This window comes from Aureobasidium subglaciale, assembly GCF_000721755.1.
Source record: "Aureobasidium subglaciale EXF-2481 unplaced genomic scaffold scaffold_3, whole genome shotgun sequence".
NCBI lineage: Eukaryota > Fungi > Ascomycota > Dothideomycetes > Dothideales > Saccotheciaceae > Aureobasidium > Aureobasidium subglaciale.
In genome coordinates, this window is record NW_013566992.1 from 1,175,899 (window position 1) to 1,196,883 (window position 20,985).

Sequence of the window (20,985 nt, forward strand, 5' to 3'; positions counted from 1 at the left end):
TTTCTCGACGTTGGATGCTATAGAGTTTAGACTTAGACAGGGCAGTAAAATTCTCGTCTAGATAATTCTAAGCTCATCAGAGTTTCCAAAACCCGTGTTGTTGAGTGCTCTGATGCATTTTCTGATGGAAAACATTGCTTCGGGGAGCACCCTGGCTAGCTGTTTGGCTGGCCAAAAATCGTGGCGCCGGTAGCGCGTCACGTCGCGTCTCCCAACCACTCCATCGTCGTCCATTCTTTTTCCCGATCGTGCATTCGTATTCATCATGCTGGAGTGACGTGCAACTTGCTGCCATGAAGAAACCGGACCTCGATAATGCATCAGCACATCCATCACTGGCACTGATCACGGCGGTCGAGAATGTTCGCCGAAGCTGACTGTGATAGTGCTTCGGCGACATTCGACAGCAAGCCGAGACTCCTTGGAACCTGGCAAGTGATACAGGATGCTAATGCACATGGTGAAGGCAGATTGCTGTGAGAGTGCATAACATGTTCGTTAATTATAGCTGTAGTGTGTCTAAATTGTGCCTCATCAAACCAGTAACCTGCGGGTATCTTTTTAAACCGAAACAAAAGCATTGCGAAAGCAGTCGTCAGCGCCATTATCAAACCATCCATACCATATCTCTCAACCAGAACTCCTTCTTTAGCCGGCAGCAGTAACAATGGGTCTGCGGTACACCTCATACTCGGGTGGGAGATCTGTAAACTCTGGAGTCTCGAGATCGTTGTTTGACCAACTGCCTCTGTGCTCTGCAGAGAGCAGCTCGTCTGTCAAGCCAAGCTCTGCTAGTCGCTCTTCCACAGCGGAAGCGCTTCGCGAGAGACCGTCAACCTCACCCTCGCCCTCAGCCGAGATCTGAAGTGGAAGTTTCAAGTCAACAGAAGGGAAACCGACACCAGCAGAGTGAATCCCGAGTGATAGATTCAATGAGTAGGTGCGCGAGACCAGACAGCTGTGGAATGTCGGTACGAAGTGCTTGTCCTTGGGTAGTGCCACTGGCACGACGATCTCTGCTGTCCAGAAGTTGTGGCCTTTGTAGTTTGTGCTGGGGCTGGGGTACTTGGGAAGCTCGTGGTTCGAGAGCCCAGAGTCGCGACGAGCAAGCCATTCATCCTCCAATGCTGACTCTCTTCGCAATGTCCACTCTACAGAGGCCATGCAACGAGATGATAGTGACATGCTCATCGAGTGCATACCCTGTCTGTGATCATAGACGCTATCCTTCTTCTTGGGGACAGCCATGCGGGCACCGACAGCATACCATGTGGATGTCTTGAGTTTGCTGCCCAGACTCCCAAGACGAGGCGGTTGAGATTTGGCGTCTGACGGGTCGAATCGAAGCTTGAGAGTGACCATTGTGCTGACGGTTGACTCTTCAGGTTCGTAGGACTTGGGTAGACGAAGTGATCTGGGTTGTTCGGCCTCGATAACTAAGGTACCGAGCTTGCCCTTGAAGACGCCCTTCTTGACGTTCTTCTCGGCCCTCAAGATGTAATCGCTGTCAGGGCCAAGAACGTTGACTGGTGGCTGTTCATCGACAGTGGGAACAATGCGGATTGTCTTCATCCTCTTGGCTAGTTCCTTTGGAATGCCGTCGATCTCACTAGCTGCGGTAATGCGAGCGGCAATTTGATATTGGATCTTGGCCATATCCGGACCCATATCGTCGTGTTTTGTGACTGTTCCTAAGCTTGGTGGAAGCTGTAGGTGGCAGTCACGGACCGATTCGTGGTGTACCTCATGTCTGCAGACACGGGGTAGCAGTTGTTGAGGGACAACAAAGACAAAAGGAAATTCGTAAGTTCGGCCTGGCTCCAAGATTCTGGGTTGAGGGTAGGATGATTCTGAGATGGGTTGTCGAAGCTTCAAGAACTGGTGGAAAGCTGACATGCCACCCGTCAGACCAGGTGTAGATGACATCTTTTCCAAGAATGTCTTTGTTGTTCCTTTTAGACAAGTCAGTTGCCATGTGTAAGTGGAGCAATGCCGCAAAGCATACCGATGAATTGAATATCGATCTCTTCGAATCTCGTGCTGTGAGAAACAGCTATTTCGACCTTGCCCGAAAGCTTATCTAGAGTTGAGTACGATGAACGCTCATCGTTAAGGAGAATGTTGATGTGTGGCTTTGATCCCAATGCTAGCGTTCGCAATTTGGAAGCCATGGCACCGTGAGACGATGCATATGATGAAGCGGACGACATGATGTTGAAGTCGAGATACGACGAGCAAACAGCCGGAGGAAGGGCAACCAATGGGAGACTCAAGGTGCGGGGTGACTTTCTGTATGTAGATATGGTACAAATATATAGGTACAGATTTTGATTTGCTCGAGCTGGAAGGTAAAGAGCGAAGGTAAGTGAGAAGCGAATATGTGGATCTACATTTACGTGAGAGCCCGCCTTTTACTTATGTGATGTTTCTCTTGAACCAATTTTTTGACTCACCATTTCCCGATGGCATGCTACGCCCTCTCGATCACCCGCGCCCTGCCTTTGACATGAAAGGCGCAACAAGGTCCTTCGGTGTAAGACGATCTAGCCGAATGCGGAACATGGACGCCCTTCCTTGACGACAGATCTCTGGGGAAGCCTTGATCGGCCGTCCTTTCCATATGCGTTTCCCGCGTTTCAAAAGTCTTACTGCCTGCTGCTTACCAATGAACTGGCCACCAGCTTACGGCGTGCTCATCCTGCTTTTATGGATGGAATGAAGCATTTCGCATGCTGCCTCAATCTCCCTTGATCATATCCCGAAGCCAGAGTCTCATTCTCACCTTTGTTTTGGCTCACGAGCATGTGCTTGTCCGCTAGACACCTAATGGAAAACACTTCTCAACAAGACCTCTAATAGTAGGTATAGCCTGGAGATTAGTCAGGCGTGATCGCTAATAGGAGGTGTTGCCGGCGGTTTGTACTAGGTTTATTGCGCGGCACGTTTATCAGCAAAATTATTCGTGATCTATCATATGACAATGCTTACAGATCGCGACATCAGCCCTACACAATGATCGCAAAGAAAACACTTCTTACCTCCTCGACCTCATGCGGTATCGCAGCAGTTGCTGCAAGGGATGCTTCTCCGACCGGACTGCCTGTCAGAGGAACGACTTTTCCCTCACGGGTTCTTTTCCTTTCGCCGTTCACGGACGGCTGTGGCTTGCCCTGGTGATGGAGCAGAGAGTTTACCGACCTGAGGTTTTCCGACGGAAAACGAGAGACCATCTCTTGAGCCTCCACATTTTCTTTTCGACATCGGCCTTGGCCGTCGCCCGGGGCTCTTTATCATCCAGTTTACTCGATGGGCTTACTCGATATTGCATGCCGTCTTTGCCGTCGTCAATGCAAGAGACTTGACAAAAATAACGACTTGGTCGACATTCAGAAAGCCTCTCGTGTGGACATACCATATGAGGACGATGACTCAGAAATATCAAGCCTCCCAGTAGGGTACCAATCGAGCAGAACAATGCTTTGTAATGTGCGAAATTGATCAATGGGAGTCATATCAAAGCACCCCGCATCACTTCCCCCATGATAAGAGGATATCTGGGGATCATCAAAAGCATGCCCACGGTCCGGACGCCCGAATGAGGCCAGACTGATTGCCGAAATGGCGCTAGTGATCGGTCCGTCGATTGACGACGTCTCGTAGGCCATCTCCTTCCACCACCGCTACATAGTGTATACCAGTATCCTTATCCAATAACGACATCAACGGCCAAGACTTAGCCCAAGCCAACCTCACACAACCAAAAAGACCCAATAATCACTCGCTACGACATGTCTGCTTGGACGAAGATCAGAGGTATACATTGGTCTTGACACTACCCCTCGTTCTCGGCTAACATATACTCTGCAGATGCTGTCTTGACATCTAAATGGAACAAGCCCTTCCCTGTGACCATGATTCCCTCGGCAATTGGACTCTATATGGCAGAGAAGCAGAGTGAACGTCAGAGACAGATCCTTGCCGAGATCAGAGCACTTGGAGAGGACGACATGCAAGCAGTCAGAGCGATTGCGAGCAAGCCGCGATGAAGGAAAGGTAAGACTGCAAGCACCTTAGCGGTGTAAGACGAAACTCGCAGCCAGAACACTCGCAGAGCTAATCAGAGAAGAGTAGATAAATCAATGTTATTATGACCATTGTACACAATTTGGAGCAACCTAAGAAATACTCCTCCCGCATCGAGCGTACTTTGGTTCAAGTTTCCGAGTCACTTCACGTCATCCATTTCATACCTTCGAACATCACTGCCGAAGTCTCGGTTTTTATTTGCAGCAAGGATTGACATAGTTAGTGCCTACAATGATCCCAACGTCAATGGTCAATTCTGCTTCAATCACTATACAAACTGGGTCATTTCATCCCAGCATGATGTTAACTCCGCACAGTACACAGCTAGTCTCACATGCGGATATAAACATGTCATTTCTGTGGTATCAAAGCCTCCGAGGAAGAAAAAGAAGAAAAAGAAAAAGCTTGGTCTGGTATGCCATTTGCACATGCAAGCTCAAAGCTTTGCCTTTGTCTGGACCTTCTTGAAGATAGGCTCCATCTTGGTAGCCTTCATGACATCCCCCTTGACCTTGAGTTTCCCACTCATAAACAGCTTTTGCGCGTTCGCTTCACCCTTGACCAATTTGCCGAAATCAGCATCGCTGAGGGATAGTGTGACTGTGATACTCGTCAGTCCAAACATTCCGTTTCTTATTTGTCTGTCTCAGTATTGGTGTGGTATCTCTTACCAGCAGACTTTTTGCCATCAGGAGCGGTGCCTTTTCCAGCCTTTCCTGTGTCCTTGAGATCGATGTGCCAGCTTTCGGATGCGCCGTTTGAGTTTTTGAGGGTAAAGGCGAAGATGGCGCCGCCTTTTTTGATTGCGTCTTTGCGTTCGGAGTCGGAGGAGAGGGCTTCGTTGATGGCGTCGAAGGCGGCCGAGGAAGGGAAGTTGGCTGTTATGCTTGTGTTAGGTTCTAGATGTTGTGGGAGGAGAGCTGAAGGGTCGAGGTGGAACGTACAGTCTGCGATCGACATTGTGGTGTTTTAAGAGTTACGCAGGGGAGGGTGAGTGAGTCTGAGTGGTATGCGAGCGGTGGTCAGAGGTAGGAGATCAAATGGGACGAGTATAGCAAGTGTTCAAGAAGAAGGAGCACTCCGAGGGCTGCCGCCGAGCCAATATGCTTGTATACCGAATCCGGGGAGCCGAGGCATCTGATGGCATGTGAATCTCTTGGCAATGACGGTGCCATTTCCCGTCACAGCTTTCTCCGTCTCCTGAACCCCTTCATGTGACGATTTGCTTCTACATGTGAAGCTTCATGTGCAATTGCTCCTGTCGAGTCTCATGACCAAAGTCTGTCGGAGCCTGAGGCGTTGGAAGTGTGCAGACATCCGATGCAATAAATAAAACAAAGGTAGGAGTCGTGAATCGTCATTGATCTAATAAACTAGCATGCCCGACCGACCTCGACCATCTCCGTCGCACCTTCGCCCTGACTCGGTGCACTCGACGCCTCTGGACGCGAGCGCATAGGTGAAGCATACATAGGCGGCGCCGTATCAACACTACTCCGCTGCTCACCCTCCGCCTCGCCCACCCGTCTCCAATGCAAAAGCTCTGGATCCATACGATAACTACCTCTCCATCTCCCATACGCTGGCGGTGGAGCTCTGACAACAGCTGGAGACTCTTGCTCAGCTCTTTCAACATCGTCATCCGCTTCGTACTGTACCGCAATCGGACTGTTTGGGATCAAGCTCTCTTCTCCCTCTGCCAATCGGTATATCCTGGAGTATCTGTGTCTGGTGTTTGGACCACGCGACTTTTCGATCTTGTGCTTTCCGACGACTTTATGGAGGCGGAAGGAGAAGAGGAGGACAAAGGCCACCAGCACGATGAGAGTGGCGATGATGAAGACGTGGATACTGGCAGGTATATCCTTGACCTTGGGAAGAGCCATTGCGAAGTCTGTGGACATGTCAGCTCGAATTGTTCGTTCAACACAGAACACTCGACTACTTACACAAGCTCAACGCTGTGACGAGAAGTACACAGAGTACTCCAACCAGAATCGCCGTGTTGCGTACTTCTCGGTACCGACCAGACCTTTTGCGTCGACGACGCGTTGGTCGAGGCTCTGGCTGACTCTGTGTTGACTGTGTCTGTGTCGTCTCTAGACACTCTGCACTCGTCTGTGTGCACAACGGTGACCTTGTGGCCACGGCATCAGGCACCAAGATGAGTGTATCTGTGTTTGCAAGCGGCAGTGCCCATGCTTCTCTGTTGACACTCGATTGTGACCGTGATGATCTTCGAGACAGATGCGAATGGTGAGCAGTACCCTGGTATCGAATTAGCACTTTGATGCTTGTAGGCATGTCGGGATCATGCTCTTACTCCTAGGGAGAGCGAGCCTCTGGCACTGCGTAGAGGCGTGTACGATGCGGTAGAGTCTTGTCGACTATGGTTGGACGTCGATGAAGCTGATGATTCACCTATCGTGCCAGATGGTGAAGCTCGTCTAGATCCAGATTCAGAGGAATCTGCTATTCGAGTGTCGAGATGGAGAGTAGTTGGTCGACTTTCTCGTCGAGCTACCTGTATCGATTCATTCTCTATGTTTGATTGAACTCTGCCGTTGTTGTTCGACTTCAATGGTGTTCTTGGTGTCGTTTCGGACGATATAGTCGTCAAGAATGCCTCGTTATTATTTTCATCCAAGACAGCCAAATTCGTAGATTGTGATGACAACTCCATTGTGATTCTCAAATACTCTCGCCTCTTCCTCAAGTGAGTGTTGATGAGTAAAAGAAACTCGAGTCAAAGGATTGTTGAGATGTTGTGTGTTTACCTCGTATCAAGACAGTGGCTTGCCCGTTTTGCATCCCTGCGCTCAGCTGTACCCTTTCGGCTCACCTGCCCACATCTCGCCTCCATACCATAAGATTACGACGCGCAGATCTCAGATTCATAAACGGTAATCATTATGCTGAGACAAATTCTGGAATAACCATGTTCTAGAACACATGCTATGGAGGAGGAATACCCTTCCCAATAACCTCCAAATGCTCCCTTCTCAACTCCTCACCATCATTCTCTTCAAATCCAAAGTTCCACAACTTTTCCGCAACACTCATGGAATATTTACTCGCGGTGCCAAAATCATCTCCCTTTGAACTTTTGCGTCCGATATGCTGAACAACACTTGGTGTCAAAGCCCATCTCAATCCTCCATTCTGATCTGCAAATTCCTCAATCAGAGAATCTACAAAGCCCAGTTTCTTGTCTTGGAACAGGTTTATGATGGAGAGAGCAGAGGAGCGAGGAAACACTAGGGCCTGAGAGCAGCAGCCGTAGCGGGGCATTTCGTTTACACCAGTAGGGAGGGAGAGGACTGTTGTGCGGCCTGCGGCGAAGAAGAGGAGGATTGTTAGGGGGAGGCAGATGGCGTAGATCGGTAGTACCAGAGAGGGTGTCATTGATTTCTTGGCCGTTCGTGAAATGCAGCGGAGCAGTATTAGGGCGATGGTCAGGACGGCTGTGGCGAGGAGGGAGTAGCTGAGGTAGGTCCTCCATTCTTCGCTGTTCCAGCCGAGAAATTCTTCCGTGTAAAAGAGGCGGAGGTAGAGGACTTTTGGATCGTTAGTTTTTGTGGTAGATGACGGGGGATACTGGATCAACTTACAGTCCATGGATGCCTTTTGCAGAGTTGACTGTCTCTCTGCTAGCTCTAGGCCAGCCACTGCGCGGTGGTACCATCCATCTAATGCAACGATGTCGTCCTCGAACATCGCGATATGCTCCGCTCCTTGTTCATAGCAAGACTTTAGCATATACGTGTAGTCGAAAAGTCCCTTCTCTCTTGAGTTTCCAGTCTTTTCCAGCTCTATCACATGTTCCATCTTTTTCTTAGGCAAATCATACAGCAAAACTTCATCCGCAAGATTGTGTAGCCAGTCCTCGTGATATGCGAAGTGCACCGAAGGGTCTGTCTGAGCGATGAAGACAGCGAAATGGATGTCGTTACGCTCTTGTTCCGAGAGACCTTCCAGCAGAGTAGATATGTTGTCCCGTTCCTCGCTACAGAAGGTATTCCGACACATAGCTTCTTCCGATGTCCTTGCTCTTTCGATTCTGATCTTGATGCACCTGTACTGGATGCGAGTACGAAATCTTCTGCTTGCTGTTGTCGCAATGTCGAGTATGAAGGTATACATCCTCGACTAGGATCGAAGAATACTGATGTAGGATCCCGGTACTTGACAGATCGTGTGTAGAATATCGCCGTCAAATACAAGAATGCAAAGGAGACCGCAGTCAGAAGAGTAGTCGAAGATGTGAATGTCGTAAGAATCCTCGAACGTCTGGTCGCGTGTCGCTTCTCATGGTCGCCAACAAGATGATATGCACTTTCTGACATATTTCAATGCGAAGAAAGAATGACAAGTGAGAAGAAAGAAACCAATCGATGCTTACATCAAGAATAGATAAACGGCGTTCAAGACTCCTGACTCGCATCTGTGACGCAGTAGGATTCTGCTGTGCCACAAATAAGGCAGCAAGTTGTGTTTTCATCATCGTTGCTTCCCTCCAGCCTTCATGCATATAAGCGCCGAAGGAATGCGAAATCCTCTGCAACCAAACTTAACCTGCCGCATCAATCACCAGCAAAACTGCCACAAAGAAATCCTTTTGCTTGCTTCAAACAGAGTGCTCAGTTGTTCTGCGGTCCCGACATGATGGCTATGAGGCGTGGCAGGCCAGCGCTTCCAACGCTACCTTCCCCATTCATGCAACAATCCGACGCATACCAAGCCACGAAGGATGCTGGATGTTGGAGTTCTTAGCGGATCGGCGTAGCAACATCAATTCTTGTTACGTGCGAACCAAACTGTCAAAGTCGGATCGACCCACCTTCTTCAATATAAAAAGATCTATTGACACAAGACACAATTAGTCGTGACGGCAGATGACCGTAGCTTTGTTCTCAGCTTGAAGTACTCACATTCGAGCTGCTACAAGGGGAGGACACGAGCGCGCTGCCACCCTCTAGTGTCGGATCTTATATGAACCAATCTAGTGACTGGATTCCTGTCTGGGGTTAGAGCGCACTGTCATTTTCACATACATTTTTTTCAACTCACCCTAGAGGGGGGGCACCGCGCTCGTGTCCCCCCTTGTATTTTCTTTGGAAGTGGGCGGCTCCGTCGATCTCTCACGCATGTCAGGTGACACCAACTTGCGACAGACTCGCCAAGCCACAGAAAAGCTGGGTTGGATGACAGTTGGCGACCGCGGTCTTGCTCAATCACTACCTCCTTGATCTAAGTGTAAGGACTAGGTGTATGGGACGAAGACAGATGGTACGGCAGGTGCTCGTACTTGTAGTCACAATCGAGAATCTCTGTAAGAATCGAGCGCCAAGGCTTGTCCGATCTCTTCTGCCACGAGTATCGCCCCGTCCGTCGACCATATGGGTTGAGACAGCACACAAGACCAGTATTTCTCTCGATTTGATTTCATGGACTAAGTGTATCGAGCGCTTTAATTCGGGTCATCGATATAGCAAAGTGTGAGAGTAGCCACCACGTGTGCACTGACCTATCATGTGCGAACATAGCAAAGCTAGTGCCTTGGTTGCCTGCTCTCCATAGTCATCCACTCTTCCAATGCCCAGATTTACACATAAGTTTAAATATGCGGCATGCTCTTTAGGTGACCTTAGCGAATCTGATAGAGGACTAAGAAGTGCAAACTAAACCTGACGCACATGATCCATCACGCCTTGTACCCCTCTAGGCACTGACACAGTAATAGTCTCCACCAACCAGATACTGACACTCATCCCCGACAGCAGGATTCCAGGCGTAAAACTGCGTCAGGGTGATCCCGTTATCACCAGCCAAATCACCGCAATACTTCCCGCTGGTCTGCTGCACAAACTGCTTGCAGTAGCAAGGCATACCGGACTGAGACGGACCGGGCGCTTTCACACAAGCCGGTGCGGCGACACAGTAGTAATTTCCGGCTGCGAGAAATTGGCAAGATGTGCCAACGGCAGGGTTCCAGGCGTAGAACTGATCGAGAGTGATGCTGGCAGACGAGGCGAGGTCACCGCAGTATTTGCCTGTCAGTGTGGAAAAGAACGCAAGTTAGTATGTAAGTCTAGCGAATGGGGGAAAAGAGGAGGCGGGTTGTTAGCACGTACCAGTTGTCTGCTGAATGAACTTTGTGCAGCCACAAGGCACGCCGGTTTGGGTTGGTCCTGGGGCAGTGGCGCATGTTGGAGAAGCCGCTTTGCTCGTGGAGGTAGGCTTTGTTGCTGACGAAGTCGCCACGCAGTAATAGTCTCCTCCTACCAGGTATTGACAGCTGTTTCCGACCGCAGGATTGAGCTTGTAGAACTGATCCAAAGTGATCCCAGCATCGGAAGCGAGATCACCGCAATACTTGCCTATCATGAAAGTCAGATGAAATCGTATCGAAATGATGATTTGACCACTTAGGGTTACCATTTGTCTGCTGAACATATCTAGAGCAGTCGCAAGGCATGCCAGTCTGTGCAGGGCCAGGTGCAGCAGCACATGTCTGAGTCGGCGCTTTGCTGCTGGTGGGTGACGTTGGGTTCTTGCTAGTTGAGGGTGCCGTTGAAGAGGGAGACGCCACACAGTACCAATTCCCAGCGACCAAGAACTGGCAATTGTCTCCAACTCCAGGATTAAGCTTATAGAATTGATCCAAAGTGATGTCGTTCTCGGAAGCGAGATCACCACAGTAATGTCCTTGACACATCGTCAGCGACTTATCTATTACTAGAAGAACGGAGAGCTGGTGGCTACCATCTTTCTGTTGCACAAATTTGGTACATTGACAGGCGATGCCAGACTGTGTCGGACCCGGGGCAGTGGCGCAGGTTTGAGTCGCAGTTGCGCTACTTTTACTACTGGTCGTTATGGCAGAGCTTTTCGTGCCAACACCTATTTCAGGCTAGAATCAGCAAAATTCCACAGAGGCTCGACAAGCTTCAGATCCACTTACAAAGTGCATAACCTGGCTGGAGGTTCTTGCAATCGGACCCGATCGCAGGCTACGGATAATACAGTCAATCCAACGAGACCGTATGTCGAGGAGAATGGGCCTGAAACTTACATTCCAAGCTTCCAACTGGGTAACAGTGATCTGCGAAGCATCTGCGATGGACTGACAACCGTCCCCTCGGAATCGTTAGTGAGTTGCGGTTGAAAAAGGTCACAAGATCGGACTTACCACTTTCGACAACGTAGTAGTCCTGACAATCGGAAGCAATGCCAACTTGGGTTGGGCCAGGAGGACTTCCCTCGGGAAGATCCTCACCGAGTACACAATAGGCGGCTACTTCCTGAAGACCCGTGCAGTCTTGATTGATACTGGGCTATGATGAAGTCAGCAACTCACGGGGAGAAGGCACACGCGGCATGGTACAAACATTCCAGTGATAGAACTGAGCCAGATTGATGCCGAACTCTGCTTCTATTGATGAACAATTGTCTCCTGAGCAGTGAATGTTAGCATTTTGTCTTGGAGGGCATGAGGAACCCCTCTTTACCTGATTGAACTGAATACCATGAATAGCAACTTGCTGTCGAGCTCTTCGCTGCATTCGCTGGCCCAGGTGTATAAGGCGTGTCCTCTGTGTAGTTAGCGTAGACATAGGCATCGCCAAGAATGGTGCAATATCTCGTCTCGTTGACCAGTGTACAGCTATAGGGACTCAAGGAGGGATTCCAGCTGGTAAGATCGGTCGTCGCAACACCAGGGTTGATATAAGCGCAGTCGACAGCGCCGTAGATGTTGTCGGTGTACTCTTCACAGTCGCCTCGGGTACCGTTAGCAAGAGCAAAGAGGTAACCTGAGGTCGGCTCTACGTTCAGAGTTGCCATGGTGGCATCTGGCAACGTGTCGAATGCAGTGGGTGTTCCAGTGACCTTCGTGCTCGAGACTTCTGTCACTCCTGAGGTTACCGCGCCGATGCCGTAGCCGGCGTAGCTCGAAATATCGCCCACAGGCTGTACGCCTGTCAATGCACTTAGCACAAAAACTATGTTTGGTATATTCTGATCCTGAAGAAACAAAGACTCACAGTAGCTGTAGTTTAGGTACAGATTGGTGCAATTACTGTTGATTTCAGGATTCAGGAAATAGAAATCGTCGAGACTAATGGCTTTTGCGACAGAGATATGTGCGCAAGTGTCGCCCTCTGGCGAGAAAATATTAGTGTCCTAGCTTGACATCTCACGACTCGCGCAGTCGAACATACCATTTATATGATAATATTGACCACAGTTGAGGTTCGTTCCATCGACAATGTCAGTAGGTACACTTGCAGCAACTGTGGGAGCAGTCGTAGAAAGAGCTCTCGTATTGGTAGGCATAGTGAAGTTGCTCGGATTAGACACACAAATTTGATGTCCCACCACAGTGTCGAAGTTCCCACAGTCCGGACTTAGATTGGGATTCCAAGTTCGCAATTGGGTAATGGTCATACCGAACTGGTACACGAGCTGCAGACAATCCTCACCCGGCTCCACTTTGTGTGTTTTACAGGTTCCGGAGACACATAGGGCGCCGGACGTGGGAAAGTCGACGCAGCCTCCGATTAGGCCGTTGGTGGACAGCAGCTGCCAGGTACTGATATTGTTCGCTGCAGCAACAGCATCGCAGGTGCTCCCAGATGGAATATCGACTAATCTTCCTGCACAAGTTGGTGACGGGCTGGCCGCAGTGTTACTTGCGATGACTACGGACGGAGGAGATGTGAAAGGCAGGTTGGTGACGCTGCAGCTTGAGGTGAGCGACGAGTAATCCGATGCAAGAGCTTCATTGTAGAAGTAGCCATTCTCCAATTCCGCTCGAAACATCTTCAGACCACACTCGTCGCACTCGTCTTGTGTGTTACTGCTGAGAAGATGCTGGTAGCAATAACCACCAGAACTAGATTGGATTAAGTCATGCCCAGACATGAGGGAGACATCGGACATACCTATCTTTTGTGCATCTCTGTCTGTAGTTGGTGAAGTAGTAGTCAGGGAGCACAATCGGAGAATAGGCTCCTCCCGAAGCAGACTGGTATTGAGTTGCATTGCTTGTGTCATTGTACACGTCATTATCGCATGCTTCGAGGACATTAGCCCTGTAGTCAAAGATAGAGTCTGCACACTCGGAGGTGCAGAGCTGGTCAAGATATTGGGTTGTCAGGTTCTCCGTCTGTTGATAAAGCGAACCACCAACTTCAATGAAGCTGCAAGTTATGTTGTTTGTCAAAGCCGCGACACAACCTGCAGAAAGTACCGGTAGTGAGCTAAGATTGATAATTTGGAAAGAGTTATGCTCAGCATCGGCTGCAGCCGATCCAAGAAAGGCGAGAAAGACAAGAAGGAGAAAGGGTGGAAGTGCCATGTCGGGCAAGGGCGTCAGAGGTCTCCTTCAACAGAGCGCGCGCAAAAGGCACTGGCTGGAATCAAAGGACAATAGCGAGAATCATAAGCCAGGTAAGTATGAGAATCACGTCCCCTGATTTACTGGGCCAGTTCAGAGACATCTGCTGATAGACTTGATCAGCACCCCTGACAAGATCACACGAACCTTTGAGTGGTTCTGCTACGCATGGCACGCAATTTCCGAGCTGCAGGGTCTAGTTAGAGTGGAATCAAGTTGTCATGCAAGACGTACTAGAACATATCCAACACGGCCGATATAGTATCCACCGCAAGATTAAACCGGCAAGGTGGTCGGGTTTTCGAAAGTGCGGTGTGTCGTGACTCTTAGTCTAGGCCGTCGAAGGCGTTGGATCCACTCGTCCAGCACTCATATGACCATATCTAAGATCGACATTGCTCTTTGTCTTCAGGGTGGTCATTAGCTTGGAGCAATGGGGCCTCAAAACTGCAGTGAGATATAGGCTGAATCAAGGTGTACCGAACGATAGCAACCAGCTAATGTTTCATCTTTGGCTTAGACTTTTCACACAGAAGCAACATGTCGAGACGGCCCACAGATCAGCACGGAAGATCTTTCTCCACTGAGTCGTATGAAAAGTGTACAGTAGAGCTGCCCAGGCAGACAGCCAACACATTGAGCATGCTCTGGAGGAGACCGCCAGCCGCCGACTGAGCAAGGTGAGCGGTCACACAGATCTGAAGTCATAGCACTGAAGCATTGTTCCTGTGAAGTGCAAAGCAGACGGCCTTGTCACCGATACAAGATGACGCAGAAAGCATTGTGGAAGCTCTCGCCAAGGTCGTCGGCTATGTCTAGAGCCGCCGGCGCCAAGACTCTGTCAGGGTCTGTACCCGGTCCCGCAGGTCAGCGAATGCACGACCACCCGCAGGATATCCTCCTTGACAACTAACAAGAACAATGCTTTGACCTCCGGCTGGGGGTGCATTGCTGTAGGACTCGCGATATGCCATCGATCGGTATAGCCGGCGTGACACTTGAGGGCCGCCTCGCTCTAGACTGATGTCGGTGCACGTTCAAGCTTCCATCTTGCGCGACTTTTGCGTCCTGATCAGTTGTCATAATTACCGTGGCCCCGCCTCACGACTCTTTCACTCTACTCATGGTACTATCATGTCTGCACTTGGACCTAGCAACGCGGATCATCCACTCCCCTGCCAAATTAAATCATGCAGGTACACGGAGAGGACATGATTTATTCCCGCCGCACTGTAGATCAGTCAAGCGAGCTTAGCTGTCCCGGTCGACTCTCGGACGCCCAATTCAACATATTGCTTGGCTTGAGTATCTTGTCATCATGTAAAGAAGTTGGTGCTGCTCCTGTTGTAGCCCTCAGAAGTTCCATTATCTGCCTGGCAGACACTCTTTCGCAAGATGTTCCTATCAAACATGCTGGGAATAACTCTTCTCAGCATTCTTATAACTCCTTTTGCTCTTGCGAATCCCGACCTGTTTGTACTCTCTGAATTGGAAGGTCCTTTGGATGACACCTCCTCTCTCGTCACTTTCAACCACGCTCTTTTAAGACGTCAGACAAGCTCTAATTCTCATCCCGACTATACCTGTGGACCGGACCGACCCTGCCAGAACAAGGCATGCTGTGGAAAGTCGAATGTCTGCGGGTACGTTTTTTGGGCTAGTATGTGAGATAAGTTCGACTGATAAGCATCATAGATTTGGAGAATTGTATTGTGGTGATGGCTGCCAGTCTCACTGTGATGCCAAAGCAGAGTGCGGCCGCGATGCTACGACTCCTGGCACTGAATGTCCATTGAATGTCTGCTGCAGGTTCGTTCAGTATCGATAGGTGTATCGGTTGTGTCGTTAACCAGAGATACAGCCAATTCGGGTTTTGCGGCACTACTAGTGAATTCTGTGATACTGGTGAGTCCTAGATTTTACATATCACCTGTATCAGTGGTTGATATTATTCCAGGCTGTCAATCGAACTGTGGTCAACCTAACAAGCCTGGTTCGGGTACAGATGCCCGCAACAAGATAATTGGATACTGGGAGTCCTGGCGAGCCGATGGCGTGCCTTGCGGTGCCATGTCGCCTGAGTCCATTCCAGTTGAAGCCCTGGATCAACTGAACCTTGCTTTTATATATATCGACCCGGAAACTTACAAGCTCATGCCTATGGATGGTGGTACCATCACGAAACTCTACGAACGTGTCGCAAATACTAAGCTTCGCAATCCCAACCTCAAAGTATGGATCAGCGTAGGCGGGTGGAGTTTCAACGATCCAGGCGCTTATCGTTCCATCTTTGGTGCTATAGCTGGTGATGAACGCTTAAGTGCCGAATTTGCGCAGAACTGCCTCGACTTCATGAACGAATACGGATTTGACGGAGTTGACATCGATTGGGAGTACCCAGGTGCTGAAGACCGGGGTGGTACGCTTTCAGATATCACGAACTTCCCTCGGATGTTGGGCATCTTGCAGAAGCGATTCAAAGTGGGGGACGTATCCGGCAAACGATTTGGCTTATCTATCACAGTTCCAACTTCATACTGGTACGTTTTACTCGCCCTCCTTCTTAGATGGGCCTTCGAAAGCTAGTCAGCTTCATTCATGACCAAGCTCTTGTCGTATGCATGGGAAGCGCCTTGAGTCGCTGTTATTGCTGACTGCCTCGAGCTACTCATCCGTCGTCATATCTTTTGACTTCTCCTTCATTGCGCTCACTCTTGGTAATATGCTAATTCTCTTACTAGGTATCTACGTTGGTTTGATCTGCCCAAGATTGCCGAGCAGATTGATGAATTCAACCTCATGACTTACGACTTGCATGGTATTTGGGACAGAACTGACCGTATGTTGACTAATTATTTGAGTTCGACATCAAGGTTCGCTAACGGCTCTAGCTATTGGCCCATACGTTTGGGCTCATACAAACCTTACGGAGATTGACCTTGCTCTGGACCTCTTCTGGAGGAACGATATTAGCAGCAGAGGTATCAACCTAGGCTTAGGATTCTACGGTCGCACATTCAAGCTCAAGGACTCTCTATGTTCTGAGCCTGGTTGCGAGTTCTCCGGACCAGGAGATGAGGGTTCATGCACCAAGTCAGCTGGTATCCTATCCTATAGGGAGATCCGTGCTTTACTGGAAGAGAATACCCTTTACGACAGCGCTAAATACGATGAAGAGGCTGGTGTCTATTACGTTACCTATGGCGAAGGTGGCCAAAGCTGGGTCTCCTTTGACGACTCGGTATCATTCCAAGCGAAGGTTGACCTTGCGAACTCAAGGGGCATAGGGGGCTTATTTATCTGGGCATTGGATCAAGATAACGATAATCTAGACGCTCTAAGAGCAGTCTCAGGACGCGATGTGGTGGTTCCCCCGCATGTAAGTTGAGACGCTAGATGACAGCTATCACGCAAGTTGCTGACCACGCATTCTCAATTCAGGGTTCTGGTACTTTCGGTGCGTTCGACATCGACAAATGCTATATCACGGACTGCAACGCGAATTGCCAATCTGGAGATACTCTTATGACGCGACTCAACCAAGACGAAAGCGGAAGGGGATGCGACGGCAAAGAACACAACCAAAGATCGTTCTGTTGTCCACCCACGACGTCCCCTGATCCTAAAACATGCCGCTGGACCGGCGGACCTGTGAATTGTCATGGCCAATGCTCTTCCGGCGAGGTCTCCATGGTTTTCGACGATTGGGGCGACAGCAAAAAGCGTTGCACCAACGGAGGTAAGAAAGTTTGGTGTTGTCCTGCGACTAACGGTCAGTCGTTGATCGAAAAGTGCGGACTGGTTAAGGGTAAGAAGTGTCCCTCGGATAGGCCACAAGATCTCACCTACATCTACGACAAAATTTACAATCTGTTCGACGCCATTGAGGTCGACGAGACATTTTGCTGTCCATCCGAGCCCAAATTCAACAACTGCAACTGGTTCGGCGACAACTACTACTGTAACGACAACGCTTGTCCCGCAGGCCAAGTTGAGCTCTTTAGACACCACGGATATCACGGACTACCCGGGAAAACGGAGCAGATGTGCAATAAAGGACGTCAACAAGCTTTCTGTTGCGACCCACCATTCACAGGAGGTTCACCATTCCTGCCGGTGCCTCTGGAGAACTTGTTCCCTGATGCTGCCGAGTTCCCCATCGATTACGACCCTGTTTTTGCCGAAGCATTCGATTTGAACAAAGACCTGACTCCGGAAGTAGAATATTCACAAGATCCGGACACGCAAAGTTTTGCCTGGGTCATTATGGTCGGCCCAACTGCAGATGTTCAAAGTTTCGAAAAAAGAGACGGCAGCCACTTGGAGCTGTTTGACTGCCCTGATACTCATCCCGATGATTTCTCTGTGCAGCAAGCTAAAGCGATCTGCTTGACAGACTCTCCGGATAACGACTGCGAAGACATCATGGAAGGTGGTGTTGAGGGTACTGTTGTCAAACTCCCGAAACACTGCGGACCGGACCAGTGGGTCAGGGCGCTCAGATATGAGGAATCTACTGACAGGAACCTTCCACCACATCTTGTCAAGCGTGCTAAGCCACATCATAAGATTTATGACTTCCACTATGACTACGACTTCCGCAACCTTCGACGAGATGGCGGGGAAGTTCACGTCCGTATTGATGCTTCCAACCACCCAGGTAAGCCTCCACGCGTTGCAAAACTCAAGTTCTTGAATCTAAACTCTTGACAGGCTATTGGAATGAAGTTGTAGCCAGGCCGGCTGGGTCGCCAATCAAACGTGATGCATCGAGCTGGAGAGATCTTGATCGAAGGTCTTTTAGTGAAGACGATCCGAGCGACTGGAAAAAACGGTTTGACAACCTGCTGAAGGACGGCAACGTTGGTCTCAAGAAGCATTATGAGTTCGACCAATGTCTTTTTAGTGTCGAAGCAACATGTTCCGCCGGAAGCGCATATGCCGAAGCATTCGCCACTGGTGAATTCAACACGACGATGGATTTTGGAGTGTCTCTAATCGGCACACTTCGTACTTTCACGTTCACTGAGGCGTTTTCGTACTTCCGACAGGAGGCTTTCGAAGCTCGTGTCCAGGCTGCACTCGCAGCAAAGGCTAAGCTTCGCTTCGACAGCGGGTTTCATCCTGTGGGCTCCTTCGACGCATTCGGATCCAATTACAACATCAAGGGTATCTTGTCGATCAACCCCTACTTCAGCGTTGCTGCTCGCGTCCAAGCCGAGGCTACAGTATCTCTCCAAGCTACTGTAGAACTCACCTTAAAGCATGATCGTTTCCAGTACTACCTGCCAACAAACCTAGGATCGCTGCCCACAGAGCCTGGCGGCAACTTCCAGGTCACCTCGCGTAATGGCCCAATCAGTACTCTAGGTGACGTATCTGCTAGCGTTGGTGGCGACGTGATTGTCTCAATAGTGCCTACTATCGGTTTCGATATACAGCTGGCCTTCGGTGGTAAACAGCTAGTTGACACCTCTGTCAAGCTCACTTCCCAGGCAGACGTCGACTTTGATATTGCTGCTACGGCAGGCACGTCATGTACAGGTCTACAACTAGACGTCAAAGGACAGTTCCAGGCACAACTGATCCTAGAGAATGCGCTTCCTGGTTGGATAAGTGGCACTTATGAGATCGAGCAACCTATTCCGAAGAGTATCTACTCCGATTGTATTGCTTGGGTACCAACAAAACGTGCTATTACTCACGACGACGGTACTGAGTCTTTGTCGAGTAACAATCGGTTAGTGGCTCGACAGACCTTGGGTGAATCTCTGTCCGGTAACTCAGTACCACGGAGCGGTACTTGTGCATTCAGTGTCAAAGGTATGTCATTCGATATTAGATGAAGACAGAGCTTGTAGAGAGACTGTGCTTCCTACAGAGCTAACATGATACCAGGAGTCTATTGCGCCGAGGACAAGAGAGATGATGCCGATTTGAATTGCGACGTCTACGATCTGGAAGATCCCGATGGGGACTCAATACCAGACGACAACGACTCCACACTAGCCGAGCGTGAGATCGATGATGATAGTGTCGTTGTGTCAACTCTCTTGGACGGATTCATCACTCATCTACCTCACTCACATCATGTACACCGTCATGTGCACAAGGTCCGGGAGAATATCGCACACCTCTTCGAAAAGCGTGGCGGTGCTAAGAAGCGAACGTTTTGTGATCCAAAAGACCCCAAAAGCGGCCCTTATGCCGTCAAAGGGTACGCGGGAGTCAGCTCGGACAGCAGGACCTTTATACAATACAAGGGCTTCCCAGACAGCTCAGACATCAAGACCGACCATCCTAATGCCGATGCATTTACCTTCGAAGACCCGACCGATTGTAACAACTACAACATGAGAAAATTCAAGGCATCTGCTGTCACCGATACAAAGAGCTACGGTGGTAAGTACTCCCAATGATCACCTTTCCCCTCGGTCACAGCGAAGGAGGGCTCTGAGATGGCATGCGTGATTCTGTGCGTATTAAAATTCACAGCCAGACTTTTGCTCCAGTCTCGAACTTCTCCCTGTAGAGTCATTGTGCTGACCAGATTCAATCACAGCGGAGCATGTACTTGAGAACCAGATGTTCCCCAACTTCATGAACAGATTGGCACAAGGCTATTCAAACCTAGCCAATATCGACCGAAACGATGTCAGCAAAGCAAACCCAGGTGCCAGGTACTACACCGAGCCGAAGAGCGACGCTGGAGATGAAGAAATTTCGTGGTGTCAGTACATGGAAAGATGGTGGAACAATGCACGCGCGCCCGACGGTCGTGCAGGTGATCGAGTAGTCATCGCTTACCCGGCCAACAAGGTGCATGAGGATGAGATGTTCTTGCTTGACGAGAAGATGAACTCAAGGATCAAGCAGAATTGGTTCTCGGGGCTCAACTTGTCATACGATAGCAAGGCGAAACTCCAAAAATATATTGCAGAGGAGAAATGGGCTGAAGCGCTGAAAGCATTGAAGTTCCACGTCGTGACGTGGAAATACTTCTTGGACGATGACGTCAAGCGTGTCCTTGTCGACCAAGTAGACCGCGTCGCCACTAACCTGTAAGTATACTATTCGTGATCGCTCCAGCATATCAAGACGATGCTAATTGACTGGCTATAGCGAGGAAGTGGAGACTGATTATATGGAAGATGTCGGTAACTTGGAAGACGCCGAAGGTGATCTGATCTACAGAGATCCATACGAATACCAAGGGCTGGCTGCTTCTTGGCGGACATATGCCGAGGAACAACACATCCTTGTGCAGTCGCGTGTCAAGGCGATGCTTAAGAAGTATTCTGATCAGCTTTATGCATTGAACAGACCGAACATGCAGTCGAACGCGGATATTGTCGAGTATATGGAGACGCTGGCGGACGAAGTCAAGGACTTACAGGCCTGGAACATTCAGTGGAAGAAACCGTAGTTTTGAGAAGCAGACACAGATACAGAAAATGGGGTGGACCTAACGTGTGTTGGTGGGTTTGGAATCATGAGAA

The 20,985-nt window shown here is 49.6% G+C and overlaps 9 protein-coding genes across 9 annotated transcripts; 2 read left to right on the plus strand and 7 right to left on the minus strand.

The window, feature by feature from the left end:
* Positions 1 to 648: 648 nt before the first annotated feature.
* Positions 649 to 2,210, minus strand: AUEXF2481DRAFT_2525 (uncharacterized protein; the record flags this gene model as incomplete). Its single annotated transcript, XM_013491230.1, has 2 exons — positions 649 to 1,952; positions 2,006 to 2,210. 2 exons carry the CDS (start codon positions 2,208 to 2,210, stop codon positions 649 to 651), a joined length of 1,509 nt encoding a protein of 502 aa, XP_013346684.1.
* A 1,578-nt stretch (positions 2,211 to 3,788) lies between these two features.
* AUEXF2481DRAFT_2526 (uncharacterized protein) lies at positions 3,789 to 4,046 on the plus strand (the record flags this gene model as incomplete). Its single annotated transcript, XM_013491231.1, has 2 exons — positions 3,789 to 3,813; positions 3,868 to 4,046. The coding sequence occupies 2 exons, from the start codon at positions 3,789 to 3,791 to the stop codon at positions 4,044 to 4,046; spliced, it is 204 nt and encodes a 67-aa protein (XP_013346685.1).
* Positions 4,047 to 4,522: 476 nt separating this feature from the next.
* AUEXF2481DRAFT_62549 (uncharacterized protein) lies at positions 4,523 to 5,046 on the minus strand (the record flags this gene model as incomplete). Its single annotated transcript, XM_013491478.1, has 2 exons — positions 4,523 to 4,686; positions 4,758 to 5,046. 2 exons carry the CDS (start codon positions 5,044 to 5,046, stop codon positions 4,523 to 4,525), a joined length of 453 nt encoding a protein of 150 aa, XP_013346932.1.
* A 413-nt stretch (positions 5,047 to 5,459) lies between these two features.
* Positions 5,460 to 5,990, minus strand: AUEXF2481DRAFT_26961 (uncharacterized protein; the record flags this gene model as incomplete). The annotated part of the gene is made up of 1 exon (XM_013491324.1): positions 5,460 to 5,990. One exon carries the CDS (start codon positions 5,988 to 5,990, stop codon positions 5,460 to 5,462), a length of 531 nt encoding a protein of 176 aa, XP_013346778.1.
* Positions 5,878 to 7,002, minus strand: AUEXF2481DRAFT_496680 (uncharacterized protein). The gene is made up of 2 exons (XM_013491654.1): positions 6,410 to 7,002; positions 5,878 to 6,354 (listed from the first exon to the last, which is right to left on the minus strand). The coding sequence occupies exons 1-2, from the start codon at positions 6,767 to 6,769 to the stop codon at positions 6,028 to 6,030; spliced, it is 687 nt and encodes a 228-aa protein (XP_013347108.1). The 5' UTR covers positions 6,770 to 7,002; the 3' UTR covers positions 5,878 to 6,027.
* A 39-nt stretch (positions 7,003 to 7,041) lies between these two features.
* AUEXF2481DRAFT_26962 (uncharacterized protein) lies at positions 7,042 to 8,229 on the minus strand (the record flags this gene model as incomplete). The annotated part of the gene is made up of 1 exon (XM_013491325.1): positions 7,042 to 8,229. The coding sequence occupies one exon, from the start codon at positions 8,227 to 8,229 to the stop codon at positions 7,042 to 7,044; it is 1,188 nt and encodes a 395-aa protein (XP_013346779.1).
* Positions 8,230 to 9,508: 1,279 nt separating this feature from the next.
* On the minus strand, positions 9,509 to 13,640 carry AUEXF2481DRAFT_37126 (carbohydrate-binding module family 50 protein). The gene is made up of 12 exons (XM_013491449.1): positions 13,032 to 13,640; positions 12,309 to 12,982; positions 12,132 to 12,248; positions 11,598 to 12,065; positions 11,478 to 11,542; positions 11,279 to 11,423; positions 11,162 to 11,226; positions 11,051 to 11,099; positions 10,852 to 10,989; positions 10,525 to 10,794; positions 10,221 to 10,466; positions 9,509 to 10,139 (listed from the first exon to the last, which is right to left on the minus strand). The coding sequence occupies exons 1-12, from the start codon at positions 13,445 to 13,447 to the stop codon at positions 9,808 to 9,810; spliced, it is 2,985 nt and encodes a 994-aa protein (XP_013346903.1). The 5' UTR covers positions 13,448 to 13,640; the 3' UTR covers positions 9,509 to 9,807.
* A 1,151-nt stretch (positions 13,641 to 14,791) lies between these two features.
* On the plus strand, positions 14,792 to 20,067 carry AUEXF2481DRAFT_496879 (glycoside hydrolase family 18 protein). The gene is made up of 10 exons (XM_013491655.1): positions 14,792 to 15,129; positions 15,182 to 15,295; positions 15,348 to 15,391; positions 15,444 to 16,026; positions 16,228 to 16,325; positions 16,378 to 16,865; positions 16,928 to 18,146; positions 18,200 to 19,309; positions 19,385 to 19,888; positions 19,999 to 20,067. The coding sequence occupies exons 1-10, from the start codon at positions 14,882 to 14,884 to the stop codon at positions 20,016 to 20,018; spliced, it is 4,428 nt and encodes a 1,475-aa protein (XP_013347109.1). The 5' UTR covers positions 14,792 to 14,881; the 3' UTR covers positions 20,019 to 20,067.
* AUEXF2481DRAFT_496704 (uncharacterized protein) lies at positions 19,980 to 20,851 on the minus strand. Its single transcript, XM_013491656.1, has 3 exons — positions 20,600 to 20,851; positions 20,294 to 20,545; positions 19,980 to 20,192 (listed from the first exon to the last, which is right to left on the minus strand). The coding sequence occupies exons 1-3, from the start codon at positions 20,722 to 20,724 to the stop codon at positions 20,117 to 20,119; spliced, it is 453 nt and encodes a 150-aa protein (XP_013347110.1). The 5' UTR covers positions 20,725 to 20,851; the 3' UTR covers positions 19,980 to 20,116.
* Positions 20,852 to 20,985: the final 134 nt, after the last annotated feature.

What these genes read in the sequence shown, in the direction of transcription:
- AUEXF2481DRAFT_496879 (XM_013491655.1), top strand. Translation starts at nt 14,882, where the DNA reads ATGTTCCTATCAAACATGCTGGGAATAACTCTTCTCAGCATTCTTATA. An exon ending in TGATGCTTCCAACCACCCAG is followed by an intron (nt 18,147 to 18,199) that starts GTAAGCCTCCAC and finishes AACTCTTGACAG; the next exon opens with GCTATTGGAATGAAGTTGTA. An exon ending in CGATACAAAGAGCTACGGTG is followed by an intron (nt 19,889 to 19,998) that starts GTAAGTACTCCC and finishes CTTTTGCTCCAG; the next exon opens with TCTCGAACTTCTCCCTGTAG.
- AUEXF2481DRAFT_496680 (XM_013491654.1), bottom strand. Translation starts at nt 6,769, where the DNA reads ATGGAGTTGTCATCACAATCTACGAATTTGGCTGTCTTGGATGAAAAT. An exon ending in GAGGCTCGCTCTCCCTAGGA is followed by an intron (nt 6,355 to 6,409) that starts GTAAGAGCATGA and finishes ATTCGATACCAG; the next exon opens with GGTACTGCTCACCATTCGCA.
- AUEXF2481DRAFT_496704 (XM_013491656.1), bottom strand. Translation starts at nt 20,724, where the DNA reads ATGTCCGCCAAGAAGCAGCCAGCCCTTGGTATTCGTATGGATCTCTGT. An exon ending in CCACTTCCTCGCTATAGCCA is followed by an intron (nt 20,546 to 20,599) that starts GTCAATTAGCAT and finishes GTATACTTACAG; the next exon opens with GTTAGTGGCGACGCGGTCTA. An exon ending in TCATGCACCTTGTTGGCCGG is followed by an intron (nt 20,193 to 20,293) that starts GTAAGCGATGAC and finishes CTTCATCTCCAG; the next exon opens with CGTCGCTCTTCGGCTCGGTG.
- AUEXF2481DRAFT_37126 (XM_013491449.1), bottom strand. Translation starts at nt 13,447, where the DNA reads ATGGCACTTCCACCCTTTCTCCTTCTTGTCTTTCTCGCCTTTCTTGGA. An exon ending in CAGAGATGCACAAAAGATAG is followed by an intron (nt 12,983 to 13,031) that starts GTATGTCCGATG and finishes AATCCAATCTAG; the next exon opens with TTCTGGTGGTTATTGCTACC. An exon ending in GTTCATTCAGCAGACAACTG is followed by an intron (nt 10,140 to 10,220) that starts GTACGTGCTAAC and finishes CCACACTGACAG; the next exon opens with GCAAATACTGCGGTGACCTC.